The sequence below is a fragment of the Macrobrachium rosenbergii genome, chromosome 45 (assembly GCF_040412425.1).
Source record: "Macrobrachium rosenbergii isolate ZJJX-2024 chromosome 45, ASM4041242v1, whole genome shotgun sequence".
Taxonomy (NCBI): domain Eukaryota; kingdom Metazoa; phylum Arthropoda; class Malacostraca; order Decapoda; family Palaemonidae; genus Macrobrachium; species Macrobrachium rosenbergii.
The window spans coordinates 34,288,152-34,307,972 of NC_089785.1; the positions used below are offsets into that span (position 1 = coordinate 34,288,152).

General features: G+C 38.2%; 1 protein-coding gene across 1 annotated transcript; it reads left to right on the plus strand.

Annotated features, from left to right (window-relative positions):
• Positions 1-1,935: 1,935 nt before the first annotated feature.
• LOC136829915 (uncharacterized) lies at positions 1,936-18,601 on the plus strand. Its single transcript, XM_067089069.1, has 9 exons — positions 1,936-2,232; positions 6,687-6,850; positions 9,804-9,891; positions 12,154-12,352; positions 13,531-13,790; positions 14,399-14,533; positions 15,191-15,415; positions 16,327-16,435; positions 18,201-18,601. Exons 1-9 carry the CDS (start codon positions 1,972-1,974, stop codon positions 18,362-18,364), a joined length of 1,605 nt encoding a protein of 534 aa, XP_066945170.1. The 5' UTR covers positions 1,936-1,971; the 3' UTR covers positions 18,365-18,601.
• The last annotated feature ends 1,220 nt before the right edge of the window (positions 18,602-19,821 follow it).

Below are 19,821 nucleotides of genomic sequence, written 5' to 3' on the forward strand. Positions count from 1 at the left end.
TATTTACAAAAGAAAATACATCAGAAAAAATGGTAGCGTAATTCTGGTGTAATAAGGTGAGAGCAAATGACGGGGAATTTCCTGAAGGGTGTACAATGGGTTGCCCACTTCAAAGGGCATTGAAAACGAAGTAGCGGGGGCCACTACGCACACAAGATGATACGCAGATCCACGGCTGACTACTCCTAATCTGTAATCAAAACACTTATGGTTACTCAACTGAAACTAGCACTGTAATGAAGGAATCGGGGAATTGCATAGAAGATGCCTAAACTGAACTCGATCCCAGTGACTCAAATATTATACAGTTACGTTACACTTCTCGTAAATGCTTTGCAAATTAAACAGCACAAAATATAAGAAGCATTACAGGTCTCACTGTAGGGCCTGCATATCACACTAGCAGTATGAAATTTTGCAAAAATTACATTAGTTGAAGGCAGAATAGGGGAACATGGATGATCAAACACCTTAAATCCTGATACTTTACCTTATTTAGGAGCTGAAGTTCTCTTCTTGTGAGGGCCAGTGACTTAAGTCACAACAAAAGTTACTTTGGTTACTGCCAGCCACGTGTTGGAAATAGACAGTTTAATGGAGCAAGAGGATAGAGTTCTGTCCTCTGTGGCCTCCCAACAATTCTAAGATCGAGCGTCTCTCTCCAAGGCCCTTTATAGCTTCGGGGATTACATTTTCTCTTCTTCCTAGGTGGCGTTGTGATCACTCTGCCCACATGGAAATGTGGGCAACATGGCTGCAATTTCAAGATGGCAGAACACACATGTTCAGCCCATCAGCTGACCCACCTCGGGAAATGATTAGCTCTGATGGGGTTCGCACCTGGAATTAAAGAATTTCCGACAGCCCTTTGGACAAGAAAGAGATTAAAGTGGTTTTCCCCTCAAAGACAGTGGTGACAGAGGTTTTAGAGGCAAATTTGCCTACAGTGAATTATACTAAAGTGAATTGATTAATTGCTTAGTCATTTTCCCCTTTAACTTATTGTATGTAAGATGGTGCATGAGAGGATACTCTTACTCTTGATATATATATATATATATATATATATATATATATATATATATTGTCACTTTTTAACAGATATGTATATATGTAACTAAATAACCACAATGCCCTCTCAACTTCTCGAAATTTTTACACTTTTTGGACAAACTTTTCACTACAAAGCCTCAGATCCAAATGCACGAATATGAAGTAATTCCGATGTCAGCTGCAGGATTCGAACTTGCTTCCAAGCCAGGTGGCGGTAGTTAAGCAACGTGACCTCGTTCTGATACTCTCGATGCGGGTTCGAATCCCGCTTCGGACATAAGAATGACTTTGCTTTCTTGCATTTGTCTTTATATAATTTAGGCCAAAGGCCAAGTGCTGGGTCTTATGTTGTCATTCGGCGCTAAAAGGAAAATTGAGAGTAAGAGGTTTAAAAGGTGTTACAGGAGGAAAACCTCGCAGTTACATTATGAAACAATTGTTAGAAGAAGATGGAAAGTAAAATGGAAGAAAGAATATGAATGGAGGTACAGTCAAAGGAATGAAAGGGGTTGCAGCTAGGGGCCGAAGGGACGCTGCAAAGAACCTTAAGTAATGCCTACGTAATCTTGCATTTGGATCTAAGGCTTTTTTATAGTGACATTAAGCGTGTCCAAAAAGCGTGAAGAATTCGAGAAGTTAAGAGGGCATTGTGGTTATTACAATGTAGTTACCATGCAAATACTTAAAGATGACGTGTTTCTAATTGCATTTAAATAAATAAGCTCATATTCAAGACGGCCATAAAAAACGTGCCTTCACAATCATAGAAAACAAGAGCTTTCCTCCCGTCTTAAACTTTTGACCCGCAGCTGATAAGCAACGACGGCTCGTGATAAGTCAACTGGAGCAGATCTAGCCATCCTGATGATACCCTTCCTCGCCCACAATACCCACTTCAGTCGATAGCCACCATTCGAGATGTCCGCTCGGGTATTTGTGTTCGTTTCCCTCCTGTTTTTCCTATTCCTTCTGCCTTGTTGCTTCTCCATGCCCAAACAAGTGAAACGAGCTAAGCGCTACGTCGAGTACATATACGAGGGAGATGACGTCTTTGGTGGCGCTTCTGAGGATGATTTTATGGACGTTGGACTCCTGCCAGGGGAGATAGACGCCATCAGGGACTTCATGGTGGACTTCATGGATATTCTGGACGATGGGCTTGGTGGTGATGGCGATCAGGTAGAGGATTCGGGCTGTCTTTCCTTCTTCTTCTTCTTCTTCCTGTGAGTGTCGATGGGAAAGCAACAACGCGCGTTTGATGGAAAAGATTTATTTTTATTTGTTTGTTTAAGCGGTTGCCAATTGTACTTGTTTGTTGTTTATCTGGTGTTTTTGTCTCTGTTTCCTCTTATTTCTCGAAAATGGGCAGACTCTGAGTTCGGTCTAGAAACCTTCACTCTGAAGTCGGTTTCTTAGCTAATTTGTGAATAATTTGATTTGTTTCTTATAAATAATAATAATAATAATAATAATAATAATAATAATAATAATAATAATAATAATAATAATTAAACACATTTTTGCAGGTTTTTTGTTTGTTTCCGATAGTTGGGCAAATATACGAAATTGACGCAGGAATTGAAAAAAAAAAGACATCGAGTTATCGAAACATATGACCCAGCTCCTGACAAAGCAATTTCATTTCACTTTCTTCATTTTCTATCTTTTTTTAATTTTCAATTCTTCCTCGTATCTCAACAGCATTGGAAAGAGAACAACCTCCCTTTCCTCTCTTTCCTTTCCTTTCTCGTCGTCAATTTTGTCTGTTCAGTCAAAGGAATGAGGCAAACAAGAAGAAGAATCACAAATGTAGTTGGTTTGCGAGAACTCATGATCATTTCAACGGAACGACGAGATTCCTGGGCCCTGAATCACAAAAATATTACGACAGAGAAAAACTATAATGAATTTCTCTCATTACTGAGTAATGACTATCATTACACACTGATCATAATTATCATTAAGCGCTGATCATACTTAGCAACTGATAGGCGTTCGAGTATGCTTTTATCAGGAAGTTAAGATGAGGTGAGAGATAACAGCAAACGATAAGAGTGGAATCGTTTGATTTGCTTGTTAAGGTTCGACATCGACAATTTAGGGAAATTATCGTACATCTGCATGGATTTGTAAACAGACTTAATTATTTGTTGTGTTTTATTTATTTATTTTTTTGTGAAAAGTGGTGGTTATATAACCAGTTTTCTAATTTTTTAAATTTTGTTTTCGTTTTATTTTGAAGAATAAAGTGATGGTTATTTAACCAGTGCCTCAGATTTTAAGTACATTTTAGAACCAGCTAATGTGCCTTAACAATTAATCAATGGAGTGTCTGCTAGTCATTATTGTACAAGAAATTTCTAACCTTTTCAAATGGATTGACCCGCGACCTTCAAAATTAGGTCAAGGACATCAGCATTAAGGGTCTGTCTGTAAAAAAATGGGTTTATTTTCAGTGTGACTAGTGGATCTGTAATGTGATGTAATCTAAAACAGTAAAATATCATCTAAACAATGACTACTTAAACGTAAATTTAGGCAAAGGACTGAAAATTAAAGTTTGATGAAAATATTATAATCCCAAAACGAACATCCCTTGAATCTCATGGGATTTCACCAGTGTTTTTGTTACACGGTGGGAGAATATATAATATATATATATATATATATATATATATATATATATATATATATATATATATATATATATATATATATATATATATATATATTTAGGGCACAATTTTTCACGGATACAGCATTCACTAAATAGAATGGCTTTCTCATTGTTAACCAGCTTTTTTGTTATTGCTTTTATTTTCTTCACTTCATTGTTTGGGTTACTGATAGAGACGCTCAGGTAATGGGGTTCTTCCATTTACTTCAGTGATTATACACGCGACAGCTGTTTCGTCAACCTATACGTAATGACGTTATCAAGCGTACTAATACAAAAGTTGTTGTTGTTGTTGTTTCAGATTTAGCTGGCCTTGTGCCAGCACGGGCTCTTGCTCCTAGAGCAGCCCGTGAAAGATACAAAAGTGGAAATGCATGCGTTTTGTGCCGTCATGAGGACGGAAAGGTAGTACAGGTATCTAAAGACTTAGGTTTAAGTATTGACAAGAGATTGTGGTGAAATAATGACAAAAATTAAGTGTTGTACAATGAAAATAATGTACAGATTATACATGAATATATACTAGTTACACATATGTTCAGTTTCTATATACTTATTATGTGTTCCTATCCACGTGCTCGCGGTCTTGTCCCACGTGGTTGAAGGGCTGTCTCCTGCATGAGGGCAAGGATCTTTCTGCCTCGCGTTCGATGTTAAGGCTGGGGCGTTGTGTGGTGATGCTGACTGCTTCTGCTATCAATAAACAGTTGTATATTCCCTGTGTACGAGTTTGGTGTTCAGGAGTAGTTCTTGCAGGGATAGTTTCTTATTGTGGGTGTCTACAAGAGCTGATGAATTGCGCCTTGATTTCTGTGGGCCTGCATACGTCGTTTCAGTGTTGTGGTTGTGTCCGATATATATACAGTACAGACAAACTTGTATACTTTATCAAACTGAACCTCTTTTTCCGTTGACGGGGCGTACTGTTTTTCATTATTAATGAGGCCGTGAGATTCGGCTCACAGTAAATTCTTGTGGTTATTTTATTATATGGTGCTACGGGTGTGGTCCCTCTTCGCAGTATACTAAGGATGGCTTTCTTTTCATCTCCGTGGTGTTTGTTGTGTGTTGTCTGGTGGTATATTATTATTTCCTCGTCTTTTTCTTGCGTGTCGTCCCTCTGCGCTGGGCTATGGAACTCCTGTAGTCCCTTTTTGATCACTTGCTGGATCATATTATCTGGGTAGCCATTATTTGTGAGCAGCTGTTGAACTCTGTTCATCATTTCCTCGTTTGTCGCCTTCCATATATATATATATATATATATATATATATATATATATATATATATATATATATATATATATATATATATATATATATATATATATATATATATATATATATATGGATTTATAATGAGAATAATCATGAAGTATTTTAAAAGTGCAGAATAATGCACCAGCCTTTGAACAGTTCTATTCTACTCAAAAACAATTCTTGTATTTCAATAACTTACATTTTTACCTATGGACTTATTAATTTGTAATTTTTTTCTCTTCTGATAACGATCTCCTCTACCTTTATTTCCTTTCTAATGCACCAAATTTTTTTGGAAGCTTGAATTTCAAGTCAATGGCACCTGAGGTGGGCTTGTTCCATATGAGTAGGGTTCATCTTTTGAATAATAATAATAATAATAATAATAATAATAATAATAATAATAATAATAATAATAAGTGACATCTATATATTTTTGCAGTGTTGCAATTACACAAAAAATATAGCTGATATAAAGAATAAAGTTACCATGATGTTAACTTCCATTTTTTCAGTGATCCCTGGTACGGTTTAGACTGATGGTTGCCACTCCCCAGATGTACAGTTGTGTGTAAAAGTCAGTGAAAACCCCCTAGATTCATGGAACATTTGTTTGGGTTGCCAATTACCACTTTTCTTTTGTTAATTTGTGAAGAATGAACTGAATGATTTGATGGATGTATGATAAAAATATCCAGTAATTACATCATACCTATTTTCATGTTATATCATTTATCATTTTGTTTATCATGTATTGAAATAAGATTTTCTAGTAATAGTCATGATATAGATTAAATAATTTTAATATTTAATAACCTTTTAGGGGTATATGGTACCTTGATATCCAGATATTTATTTTGGCAATTCCAGATCGCCAACTATAATTATTTTCCTTTCTTACATTTTTTATTTCTTCTATAGATCCCAATATACCTCATTCCTCAAACCCATTTTGAATAACCCTGACCTGTTTTCCAAGGTCACATACCCGTTTCTGCGCCAAAATACCCAGATTTCAGCATCAACAATCTTTTTTTCGAATAAGACTGACGGGTAGATCACTACGGGAGGCAGGAAACATAACGAAACTGCATTTTGTTGCGGATCAGAAACTGCGTTTCTGATACATAACAAAACAATCTTCTTCTTCCTATCAGGATGCCATATCTCAGGGATGCGAAATACGAACCAAAACAGTAGTCTTCTTCTTCTTTGTCACCCTGGTGCTTCTCATTCTTAGAACTCGATATCTCAGGTTTACGTCCATTCACACAACAACAACCTTTGGCTTATTAGACCTTCATCTCAGAGATGAGCCAATGCAAGCCTTAACAACACTTTTTTTCCTCTTTCTTCTCCTCTTCTTCTTCCTGGGATGCCGATACGAACCATAACAATCTTCGTCTTGCTAAACCTATATCTCAGGGATGAGCCGATACAAAACTACTACTCCTCCTCCCCTCCCCCCCTCCTATAGTGCTTCGTCTTATGAGAACTCGATATCTCAGGAATGGGCCTATACAAACCATGCCAATTTTCTTCTTTTATGAGAACTCCGTATCTCAGAGACGCTCCTGTGCAGACCAAAACAATACTCTCCGTCTTCTTACGAGAACTTTATATCTCAGGGATGCAAAATACGAACCAAAACAAAACAACACTTTTATTCCGTTTCTCCCTTTTCTGCCATAAAAAGGCCGAGAATTCGCGGAGCGTGAACGCTGAGGGCGAGCCAGTTGTGATCATCACGGTGGAAGACGAGAGCCTCGATCCCACGGACCTGATGTTGGCGGATCTTCTCTACAAAGAAGACGAACCTTGGGGCAGGTGTACCAGGAGTTGCAAGACCTCTCGGCACAGGTAAGTCAGAGAGAGAGAGAGAGAGAGAGAGAGAGAGAGAGAGAGTTATGATTCTTAAATAGGAGACGAGTGCAAAAGTGGTCGAATTTTTATACAAAAAATAAAAGTACCTGAACATAATATTAGAATGATTTTAAGAATGAGAGAGAGAGAGAGAGAGAGAGAGAGAGAGAGAGAGAGAGAGAGAGAGAGAGAGAGAGAGAGAGAGGGGGGGGGAGTCTCCTCTAATCATCTTGAAGACGACTTTATTTAAGGAAAATAAAAGATGAAGTAGATACAAGGAAAGTAAGGAACAATGTAGTGTGCGCGCAACTGTGTTGATAATAATCATAATGGCGCCAACTTCGGCTAAGATTGTTACACAACAATTTCAGAACAGTCATTTGAATCTCAATTCTTCCCGTCTTATACCATGCTGCACTTATTATGTCTTCGTTTTTCAGTTAAAACTCTTCCATTAATGTTACCTGTACCGTCTGTTTCATCATAATAAGAGGTAATTATAGGGGAGAGCGGTGATGGTTCGGACATTTTTTCTTAATTTCTCTCTAGGAGTCAGAGTTTAAGGAGCAGTGATATCCTTGGCATGTCAATGTGTAGCCTCATCATCCTACATTTACCAGTGAGCGTAGCAAGTCGTATACTTTACTATACTTGAAGCTATTTATCTTCAAGTACAAGTTTCCAAAATGTCCGAATCTTCCCTACCCATGGTGATGATTCGGACAAGAGCATGGGATGATTCGGACAATTATTATAATTGATTGACATTTACCTTCAAGTCAGATGATAAATGAAACAGAAATACCATACGAAGTGTTTTATTGAAATACTTGAAATTTGTTGTGCCTATATATTAAAGTTGGCCTAACGAATATTGTATCCTGCAAAAGAAAAACAAAATTTGAAATACCCCTGCTTTCTTTTCATACTCTGCTGAACTGGGTTTGGAAGCACTCCAGTTACTGCCTCTTTACCAATAGTTGCTTCAACCTCAATTTCTGGAAATTTAAAACTATTAGCAGCAAATTTCTGTGATTTTCTTAAATAAGAAACCTGAAATTCATCACCCTGGTCTAAATTGCTGATTAATTTGCCTACATAACAGACTTTGCTACTTTTTACTGGATCTATCCCAACAAGAACAAAATCTCCCTCCTCTGGGACTTTATCAATAAAACCCACTTCTGTGTCTTCTGTCTCCTCCTCTGAGATGTCAGAAGAATTATTGTTAAGATCGGCTGTCAAGAGATCTTCAAGATGATGCTTCTTCACTGGTCTGGCCCTCTGTATCTAACTTTTTTGTATTTTTCTTGCTTTTTAATGTTCTTGAGGTACTCATGTGAGGTTGTTGTGCTTTTAGGTGGTGTAGTTGGCTTTGGCCTATCAGTCACAAAAGCCCTGGCAAAGTGACTTTCTTGAAAAGCATCAGTGTAATATGGGTGAATGCCAATGGAATGGAATCCAGATTTGATATTCAAATTTTAATTTGTAATTAGGGGGTTCTATGATGGGTTTATGAAGTGCTTTATAAGGTAAAGGTAATGAGGGGCTAATGAATGCATATATAAAAAATATAACTTAAATAATGTTAATGAAAAAAAAAATTTTTTTTGTTGGAATTCATAATTAGTAAAGGTTTGCTAGGAGGGATGATTCGGACACGTCCGAATCATCCCAACCCTAGAATGTCCGAATCACCCCCCACATATCATAACCATTTGATGACACCCTCAATTTCAAATCCTTGCAGATTACAGGCGGGTAATAGCTACAACATCGTCATATAGTACAAATTCACACCCAAAACTCATGATCTGCTCCCTTATCATATTCACTACACCAAAGCTTATGATTCAAAAGCAAAAAATTACATAGGGAATGAGAAAAACCACAAAAATTACCCTCAATACTAAAGTAAACGACCCTTCGCAACCAAAGTTCATGTGTCAATGGCAAACAAACTCGTGATTTCACGTGATTTCTCAGAGCTGAGGGCCCCTTACATTTTCCAGGAAATGTACTGTCCTGACCATCCCACTGTCCGGATCATCACCGCTCTCCCCTAATTCCTCTTCCCGTTCTCTTAGGAACCTGTCCCTCATCTAATCATCCATACAAACCATAGCAATCTTCCTTTATCTTTAGACCTACATCTCAGAGATGAGCCGAAGCCGATACGAATCTTCTGAACAATATTCGTTTTCTTCCTCCCCCTCCCCCTCCCCGACTTTTCTTCTTCTTCAAAGGTGAATGCTTACCACTACAAGTACTACTGGCAGTAGTAGGATGGAGTCCTCTTTAAAACGGCTCCCAGCCACTCTGTTACGTCACCACCGCCATATTGCACATCAGTAAAGCCTCAACAACTCCTTAGTGTCCTTTTACTATACGATCGCAAGTCTCACTTGATAACTGTATCCTCCTGATGAAGAAAAGAACCCAGTTTCGAGAATCCACAATGGCATAAAAGATAATAAACATATTGTTCTGCTTGTTAAGAAGCTTAGATGTCAAGTGGAAAATAAAGTTACATTGAGAAACAGAAGCTCTCGGTAGGGTCCATCAGAAACTACAATATTTTTCCAGTTTCGTGCATGAATACTATTATTCAGCATCAAGCTTGCTTAATTCTACAATTTAACGGAAACAAGAATTCATGAAAATAAGTCAAAATAATCACAAAGTTCAAAAGAAGAGAGAGAAATCTGGAGATTTATTCATAGATCCAAAGTATGACTGAAAAATGTATTCAATAGGTCTAAAGAATGATTGAAAAATGTATTCATAGGTCTAAAGAATGACTGAAAAAATGTCTTTACAGGTTTAAAGAGTAATTAAAACCTTTGTTTATTTTGGAATGCTGTGTCCTGTTTGCCATATTAGTTCTTTGGGACGTTTAAGACGAATTTCTGTTCCTAGACTCAATTTTTCCTTCTGCGTTCCTTCCAAGGGAGTGTGTCTATAGGAGCCTGTGCGGCACTGAGTTGCTTGTGGAGGAAGCCTTTTGCTATGCGCCCGGTTCGAAATGTGAAAAAGAGGTAAGACCTGTGATTGTTCTTCACAATGGGAGAATTGCACGTGATTGTACGTGTTTGTTTGTAGGTGTATTTGTGTTTGGGTGTGTGTGTGTATTTGTTTGGATGTGGGCCCTGTGGTATGATCGGTTGCGTTCTCTCTGCCAGTTGAAAAGGTGTCGGGTTCGACCCTTAGGTGATGACAGGTGGATGGGGGCGTGGGGGAATTGCACGTGATAGTGTGTGGGTTTGTATGTGCGTTCGTGTGTGTATGTGTTTGTGTATGTGTGCGTACAGGGCCCTGTGGTCTGACTGGTTGCGTTCTCTCTGCCAAGTGAAAAGTTCTCAGATTCTCCCAGGTGAAGACAGGTAGATAGGTATACTGTATTAATAACCCACAGTACCTTCGTTAACCCAGTCAATGAACTATGTACCTGGTAGTTAGATGTCTATGGTGGCCACACTTATTTATTTAAAAGGGCGTAGGACTTACAGCCTCATACAAAAACACTTGCTGAGAATTTTTCCACCCTTTGCATATTTGCATAGGTGTCTTGTAACTTGCACTAAGGAAAAAAAATTATCTTATGTTATCGTGATGAGCTGTCACCCAATCGGCGAGTTCTCTATTATATGTTTGTTCTCTATGCTTAACATGTGGTTGTTAGCTGTGTCTATGCCTATTCTGTTCATAATCTGAGAAAGAGAGAATGAGGAACTGTGAGATAAGTGGAGTTGCTTTGGGTCTAAAAGCTCTTTCCATTGTTTGCTCAGCTGCGTAAGGCTCCCAAGAATTTGGTAAAATATGTTTTTCTGCTTAGCCCTGAACAGGAAATGTCCATCATGTAGATAAGGGTCCGGCGCTCTCAGCCGTGTGTATTAATATACGTGTATTCTGTAGAATAAGGAATTAGGTGTTCTGTGAATATCCTATGTGTATTCTTGAGTATTCTGAAAGGGCCTGTTGGAGAGTTAAAAGTGCAGTGCTTTTCCAAAGACCGGTAGTCTGCCAGAAACGTCCCTGAGAGAAGCATCTCTCTCTCTCTCTCTCTCTCTCTCTCTTTCGATAATCCCATTACATATAAGGGAAATAACAGAAGAGTTTCTGGTTGTAAAAGCTCTGTTAAACTCACCCCAGGAGTGTGTTAATTTTGTAGAAGGTGATCAGGAATGTTATTTTGTGCAAGTGTTGAGGAGATGTGTAATAGTGTAATAATTACAAAAGGTAATGTGGTGATTACTGAGTTTTGTATTGTTAAGAGTTAAAGTGATATTCTTGGTAAAAGAGAATTATTATTTTTAATAAGTCTTAGTGCCTTAGCAATGTTTTCTAAAGACTGATATAGTCTTTAGGCACATTTTTGGTTGATTGGTACATTTCCATTTTTGCATATCGCATTCTTATATGTCTGTACTACTACATTATTATAATTTTATTATTACTGTGTTTTGCTAGTGATTTCTTAGCATTTTGTTAGTGCCTACCTGTTATTGAGATTTTGGAGAATGTGTATGTGGATTCCAGTCAGTAATATTTTGGTGACTGTTTGTAATGGTTAATCAGGTATATACTTGGCACTTGAGTGATAGTTAATAGTCGATTCTTACCTAACCAAATTGCTTTCTTAATAAATTAAAGTTTTTGTGAATTAAACTTGATTAAGAAATACTTAAAACTTACACTGTTGTCAATTAATGGTAAATCATTTGAGATTGTGAACTTTACATATAACTTTTGAACTTAGAAATAAACCTGTTTGTTTAAAGTTTTTAAAACATAGCGTTTCATTTCGATCACCAGTAATTAGAGACATTAATGAGTGTGTACAAGGTAAGTGATGTATCTGTTTGTTCACCTGAGACTTATCTAGGGAAAATAGAACCAGAGGGACAGTTACAGTGCTGGTTGAAGTGGAACCCATATTCCACTAGTCTGGATATAACTTAACAATTGTTGCCTCATCCATAACTTGATAAAGTTACATCGATTTTCTCAAGTGATAAGTAAGTTTATGGGATCATTATACCTTTAGAGATTCAGTAAATCTTTGTTATGAGGTTTCAAGTATCTGGTCGATGTGAGGTAACTTTTGGTATTATTATTTGCGTAATAACCAGGTGCTTGATCACTTCAGTGACAATATATATATATATATATATATATATATATATATATATATATATATATATATATATATATATATATATATATATATATATATATATATATATATATTTATATATATATATATATAGTGCATGAAGATCGTTTGAATTTCTCCTAAGGTCAACAACTTCCTAGAAAGCGAAGGCTACATCATTGTGGACTCCACTTCGGAAGACGTTGACGAAGAGGATGATGGCGACGCCGGGGCCGAGGATCACGCATACATTCCCGAGTACGACTTCGCTGAGGGAGAAGGTGACGAGTCCGTCCTTTATCCTGACGCTGAGGAGAATACCTACGGCGATTATTACGATTACGGTGAGATGAAATGAAGAGGTTACTGGGTTAACAGTTTTTTTTTTTTTTTTTTTTTTTACTGAAGTTGCTCCAGACTTAGAATGGGGATGTTTCACGTCACGAATGTCTGGGAGGTGTTGGAGAGTATTGCTTCTTCTTCTCAGGCTCTGATAGGAACGGTCATCTTCACTCGGACTAGGTCAAGATGTGTGCAGAAGTATTTTTCCTTGGTCTAGGTCACAACGTGTACAGTACAGTAGTATTTTCCCTTGGTCTAGGTCACAACGTGTACAGTACAGTAGTATTTTTCCATACAACATCATGATAACTTTCTGCAGAGCCGTCACAAGTACCGGCGACGTGGACTCATGGTGCGTAGGCATAATGTCGTAAGTGCCAGGATAAGGTTGGGATATCGTCCTGTGTGGCAGGTTGGACAGACACTAGATATACCACACTACACCTCATGTAAACTGTGTAACCTTGCTAATGCCAATAACCTTGAACACTACTGCCTTCAATGCCCCACTGTCAGGAATCTGTTACCTCAAGGACAAAATTTACTTCAAACCTGCCAATATTTACTCAAAGATGACCACCTAGACTTAATTTTGACTCGTCATCCACACTTTGGTGGCTGCTAAACTGTCTGTTGCAGTTGTTGTGATAATGGAATACGATCTCATATATGTTATTTTTGTAACTGATATACTGATAATTCAATGCTGTAATTTTTTTCTGTTGATTTCTGATGTACTGTAAGTAACTGCTAATATGTAACTTTGTTTGACGTCTTTGGGCGTAATAAATTTATTAAATAATAATAGGTCACAATGTGTGCATAAGTATTTTCCCTTGGTCTAGGTCATGGTGTGCATAAGCATTTTCCCTTGGTCTAGGTCATGTGTGCATGAGCATTTTCCCTTGGTCTAGGTCATGTGGGCATAAGCATTTTCCCTTGGTCTAGGTCATGTGGGCATAAGCATTTTCCCTTGGTCTAGGTCATGTGTGCATAAGCATTAAGCATTTTCCCTTGGTCTAGGTCATGTGTGCATAAGCATTTTCCCTTGGTCTAGGTCATGTGTGCATAAGCATTTTCCCTTGGTCTAGGTCACAATGTGCGCATAAGTATTTTCCCTTGGTCTAGGTCACAATAAATGAAAAGATTGGCATAATCTCCTCGTTTGTTTTCAATGGAGGCTGGGCGGATTACCTACTCGGCAACGCTGGCGACGCAGACGGAGGAGGCCAACCGGAAGCTGACGCCGATGACTATGAATATGAAGAGGAGGAGGAGGACGATGAGGACCATTCTCCAGGAGGTGCAGCAGACGACGTGCCCTTCGAAGGATGTGGCATCAGGCGAGTCAAGACCTCGGACAAACTCAGAATCCTGGGCGGTCGAGTGGCGCCTAAAGGCGCCTGGCCGTGGCAAGTGGCTGTCATGAACAGGTTCAAGGTATGAGATGAGAAGTGTCATATTCTCTCTCTCTCTCTCTCTCTCTCTCTCTCTCTCTCTCTCTCTCTCTCTCTCTCAAAAGTAGGAATCAGTTCCTCCAAGGAATGTGTAACAGGAAACCAAAAGCTTCCATATTTTATTAAATATTTTTATCATTCATTGATGAGAAATATCTTTCTAGACAGGTTGCTTAGTTTAGGTTAAGTTTTGAAGGGCCAAGAAGCCAGACTTGGACCTCTGAACTCTGCATAACCAAACAGAGATGCCTCATCATTTAACAGCATAGCCTCAAGTTTAGCTGCACCTTTGAGATCATTCTTTATCATATCACAAAACCTCAGCCCTTTACCTTAATCAATTTTCAAGGTCAACTGGACTTCTGACAGATTTGTAACAGATTTTCTCAGTCCAAGAAGCTTTATGGACTTCTGGAAGATTTGCAACACAGACTTCATCAGTCCAGGAGACCTGAACTGTCCACAGATTTGTAATGGATTTTCTCAATTCAGAAAACCTTCTGGACTTCTGACAGAGATTTGTAACAGACTTTATCAGTCCAGGAAACCTTCTGAACTTCTGACAGATTAGTAACAGATTTTTCGATCCAGGAAACCTTCTGTGGAGGAACGCTCATCGCTCCGCAGTGGGTGATGACTGCAGCCCACTGCCTGAAGAAACGGCTCTACGTCAGACTGGGGGAACACCACCTTTACGCCAAGGACAAGGCTGAAGTCGAGATGAGGGTGAGGAGTAAGATGGCATCACTATCTTGCCTCTTGAATTATCTAGAAATGTCTCTGGTTCTTTTCCTTCTATTTTTCCTGATTCTTGTCGTTTTTCTTTTCTTCTTGGCTCAAGCCTACCACTCTAATCTCTATCATTTTTCTCGTATCCTTCTGTTATCCTTGGAGAAACCTAAACGGCGGGTGATATCTTTATTTCTTAGGAATGAGACAACAATAAAAAATGATGAAATCTCATTTATTCTTGGATAATGTTCCAAACCTCTTTTCCACAAAAAGGAACAAAATATCATCGTATGTCATTGTCTGATAAAAATGGGGTGACGGAGAAGATATAAAAATAGCAATACAAAAATGAGAATAAATTAATTGAAAACTAGCGTTATAAAACAACATTTAATATTTAAATGACAAGACTGATGACAAAGTTCTTACACTTCAGTATAACGTCAGAGCAAGAATACCTATAATGGTTGGGAAGAAACCACTGTATTATTTTATACGATCAAGTTCAAGTAAATAAATATAACGCAGGTGCTTTGGACCTTTATTAAGGTCTTCTTCAGTTGCACTAAACAAAAATGACAAAGTTTATAAAGAAATAAAAAGAAATAGCTATGATCTAAGTTAAACTGATTCTTCCTTCTACTCCCAAAGGTCGAGAGGTCTTTCGGCCACCCAGACTTCGACGAGGAAACCTTCGAACACGACATCGCTCTGTTGAGGTTACCTCGACCAGTCACTTACAACAAGTACATCCTGCCAGTTTGTTTGCCCGGACCGAACACTGAGCCCCCTGTGCGCAGTAAGTGCGCAGTCACGGGGTGGGGGAAAGAGAAGGAGACTCATATTTTCGGTACCGATGTGCTCAATTATGTCAGGGTGAGTACGAGCGCAGCCTGAGGCCCAAAGTACAGGACGAGCGAGGGAGCCGCTTTAAAGACAAATCCCCACTCGCCTCCCTTGAGAGGATACCGTGCAAATGGAACTTCAGAACTTCAAGGAAAGATGCAATGCATTACTACCCTAATACTAGTCTCCTTGCATATTAATACATTTTTATCTATTTATTAATTTATCAATTTCTTTTTTTAGTAAGTGAGATCTCTTCTTACTTCTTCTTTGAGTTTCAAGTCAGTGGTCCCTAGGTGGGCTTGTTCCATATGAATAGGGTTCATCTTCTGAATAATAATAATAATAATAATAATAATAATAATAATAATAATAATAATAATAATAATAATAATAATAATAATAATAATAATAATAATACAGGTTACATCAGAAGTGCCAAAATATAAAGTTCTTGCTTTATGCCTATACATAGTATTAAAAATATATGTAGAGGGTGTGAAGTTTGTAGGGGATACAAGTTGACCTGTAGGAATCTGTAGAGTGCAGCTAAAAGTTGTTTATAATGAAATAAATATGACTTGAGAAGTCCAGAAAAGTGAGAGATTTATATGTAAAATTGTATAGTAAGAGAAGAAGCTGTAAAGGGATTGTGGGAAACCTGATCCTTGTCGATGACACAGCTCTAGTTTGTGATGGTGAAGAGAAGCCGCAGAGACTGGCAAAAGGTCCTTGAAAGTTTTTGTAAGAATGTTCAATTAAATGTAATAAAACTGAATGCGATGAAATGCTTTCAAAGAATATGTTAAGTGAGAAAGATTTAAAAGGCAGGAAATGCAGGCTAACACATACAAAAGATGGGCCAATTTGTTTTGAGATGGTCTGGTCTCATGGAGAGAATGGAAGGTGGAAAGACTCCAATATTCGTGGTTCCTTTTCAGGTCCCCATCGTGACAAAGACCGCCTGTGTGAATGCATACCCTGATCACCCAATCACCAAAAATCAGTTATGCGCCGGATTCAAGAAAGGAAACGCTGACACCTGCGCTGGTAAGTATGTAAATATGGGTCACACTTGCTTTTCTGAGAAAGGTTATTGAATCTTTTGCTAGGTTGATACACACACACACACACACACACACACACACACACACACACACACACACACACACATATATATATATATATATATATATATATATATATATATATATATATATATATATCTGCATCAGATATATATTTATCAATTTCAGGCATTATCCAAAAAAGGTTAATCTTTCATGCAAATCTTTATCACCCTCACTGGGATAGATAGAATGAGTTAAAAGTGTTTACAGCTATTTTGAATTTGAACAGTATTCTAACAAGACAGGGCACTGTTTGAAATAGAAGTAGAATACACACATATATATATATGTATATACATATATATATATATATATATATATATATATATATATATATATATATATATATATATATATATATATATATATATATATATAATGTTAATGTTTCAAACACAGTCGTGTTAGAATATCGTTCAAATTCAAAACAGAATAGAAAGGAGTTCTACAAACTTTCACTCAGAGAACAATCAAAATCTGCATGAATGATTAAAATTGTTTCGGTAATGCTTGAAATTATTAATTATGATATATCTGGCGCAGATTGACAAAGGGCAGTCCACGGAAACCTTTTATAGGATTTTAATGGCAAATTAAGTTGAGTGGCGATCAAGAATACCCTGTAATTACCTAAAAAGTTGGTCTAGAATATTTCCAGACGACTTTAAAGATGGACTAACGTAGAACCTTCCAAGTAACAATAATTTGAGGTGTGGTCTGTCCGTCAGTTATAACTCAACTCATCACAGAACAAAAATAAACTCCTATAAGGGGGTGATGCAGTCAGTGCACCTCGCGTGGTGCAATGTAGGCATTACTAAAGGGTGTTTGCAGCGTCCTGCCTGCCCCTAAATGGACCCACTTTTTAACTTTGCTTGGCCTCTATTCCCACTTCATTTCTCCAGTCTGCTATGATCCAGCCTCTCTCAGCTATGACATCTTGAAGTAATTTGTCTGTTTTGACGAAGTGGCATATCCCATTTTTAGAAAATTTTTGAGTTTTCCAGCAGAACTGTCTAAGTTTTGGATACCCTAGAACATATCAAAGCTTCAGCTGTCTGTGTTGTCACGTTTTCAAACCGAATTGCCTCAAAAGATGAGCTAATTAGAAGCTCTGAATAATGTCAAAATCTTTGACGCCAATTTTCTCAGAATGAGGAAAAAATGGCTCATGCCAGTTCGTCAAAGTAGCGACGAATCGTTGTGTTTTATCCCAGTTTCACTTTTAGCTCCAACTACCTTATATATTTCCTTTGTCTTCTGGATCTCTTTGTTTCGTGCTTTCCAACCGCTCTACACTATATATAGGCATTACTTTAGGTTCATTGCAGCGTCCCTTCGGCCCCTAGCTGCAACCCCTTCCATTCCCTTCTCTATACCTCCGTTCATATTCTCTCTCTTCCAGCTTTCTTTTAAGTCTCTCCTAATAATCGATTTATAGTGCAATTGCGAGGTTTTCTTCCTGTTACACCTTTCAGACCTACTTTCTGTCAATTTCCCTTCCAGCGCTGAATGACCTCATAGGCCCCAGAACTTGGCCTTTGACCTAAATTCTAAATTCTAATTCTTTCCAACCACTCCACCTCATTCTTTTCACTGTCTTAAGACCCGAATGGCTGAAATTGCCTCTAGAGCTTGGCTTAACAGACCAGACTTCACGAAATCAACTAAACCTTCCTTCGCAGGTGACTCCGGAGGGCCCCTGGTCTGCGATGACAAGGGCGCTTGGACCATCCACGGCGTCACTAGCTTCGGGGATGGGTGTGGAGAACACGGCAAATTCGGCGTCTACACCAAGGTCAGGAATTACCTGAAATGGATTAAGAAAGTCATGAGAGAACATTCTTAGTTTCCCTTCTAGTAAGAAGAAGAAGAAGAAGAAGAAGAAGAGGAAGAGGAGGATAATTGACTTCCGTTAATTCCTCCCCTATTTTGTTGACATCTTGAGCTCACGAATTATTACTGATATACCTAACAGATTTGAATCATGTATTGATGATTGTGCCATTCAGCTGAATGCTGCTGAAATAACCACTGACCATCAAGCCTTACCAGCCATTTGCCAAATAAAACATATAAAATTTAAGGTGATTATTATTATCGGTTCTGTATAAAATCTCGGGATCGTTTTTGGCTAAAGTGAAGACAATGCAGCCATAAAGATACACTGAAAAAGAGTGACAGGAAGATGTTTGCCCGCTGATATCCATACCTGGGTTATCTACATGATACAAGACCCTAAATTAAGCCTACTAGAATAAGAAGAAGAATATCGTGTTTACTTTTCTTCCGAAATTGGTAAGTGGTCGTTTGGACACGCCAACGTGACTGAGGAACTTAATTTTGGCTTACAGTTAAGCGTTAGGTAAGTACAAAGCTCAGAAACGCATACAAAGGTAAAACTACAACTTTCAGTTTTAAATCTGAAGGACTAAACACGATGTAAGGTTCAGATGACGCGAGAGAGGGAAGGATTTTGGGGTGAAACTGAAGACTACAACCTCGCCCCATAGATTTGCAGCGTGCCTTCGGCCCCTAGCTCCAACCCCTTTCATTCCTTTTGCTGTACCTCCTTTCATATTCTCTTTCTTCCATCTTACTTTCCACCCTCTCTTAACATTTGATTCATAGCGCAACTGCGAGGCTTTCCTCCTGTTACACCTTTCAAACCTTTCACTGTTAATTTCCGTTTCAGCGTTGAATGACCCCATAGGTCCCAGTGCTCTGCCTTTGGCCTAAATTTTATATTCAGCTCAATTCAACCCTGGTTTTGGTAACTACCATTTTACGTGCAAAATGGGCGCCGTATTTAGTACCAGCCCCTTAGGGATGAACGTAAATGCATAAGCAAAAGATGGAAGCACTCACAAAATACGAAAGTATAAACAAAATCATAAAGAAAAGACGGTAAATATTCCGTTCGGCGAGACTAGCAGGAACGAGGCCGCGGTAGCAATTTTCAGTTTCACCGGTGTTTGGTAAACATCCATTATTTCTGGATACAGCGATCATTAACCCCAAAAGAGTAAAGTCTTTTAAAAATACAAAATAAATTTTTAAAAATATAATAAATGACGCAGTTTTGGCACTGTTTCATTCTCACTCTTTCCACAAAAATGAAAATCCAGCGGAGGGGATAGTGCCGACAGTGCACCTCACGCGATGCACTGTAGGCATTACTAAATGTTCTTTGCAGCGTCCCTTCGGCCCCTAGCTGCAACCCCTTTCATTCCTGTTACTGTGCCTCCATTCATATGTTTCTTCCATCCTGCTATCCACCCTCTCCTAACGATTTTTTCATAGTGC

Excerpts from the sequence above, each read along its gene's own strand:
- LOC136829915 (XM_067089069.1), top strand. The coding sequence starts at position 1,972 with ATGTCCGCTCGGGTATTTGTGTTCGTTTCCCTCCTGTTTTTCCTATTC. Across the intron at positions 6,851-9,803 it reads TGCAAGACCTCTCGGCACAG|GGAGTGTGTCTATAGGAGCC; the intron begins GTAAGTCAGAGA and ends GTTCCTTCCAAG. Across the intron at positions 9,892-12,153 it reads GTTCGAAATGTGAAAAAGAG|GTCAACAACTTCCTAGAAAG; the intron begins GTAAGACCTGTG and ends ATTTCTCCTAAG.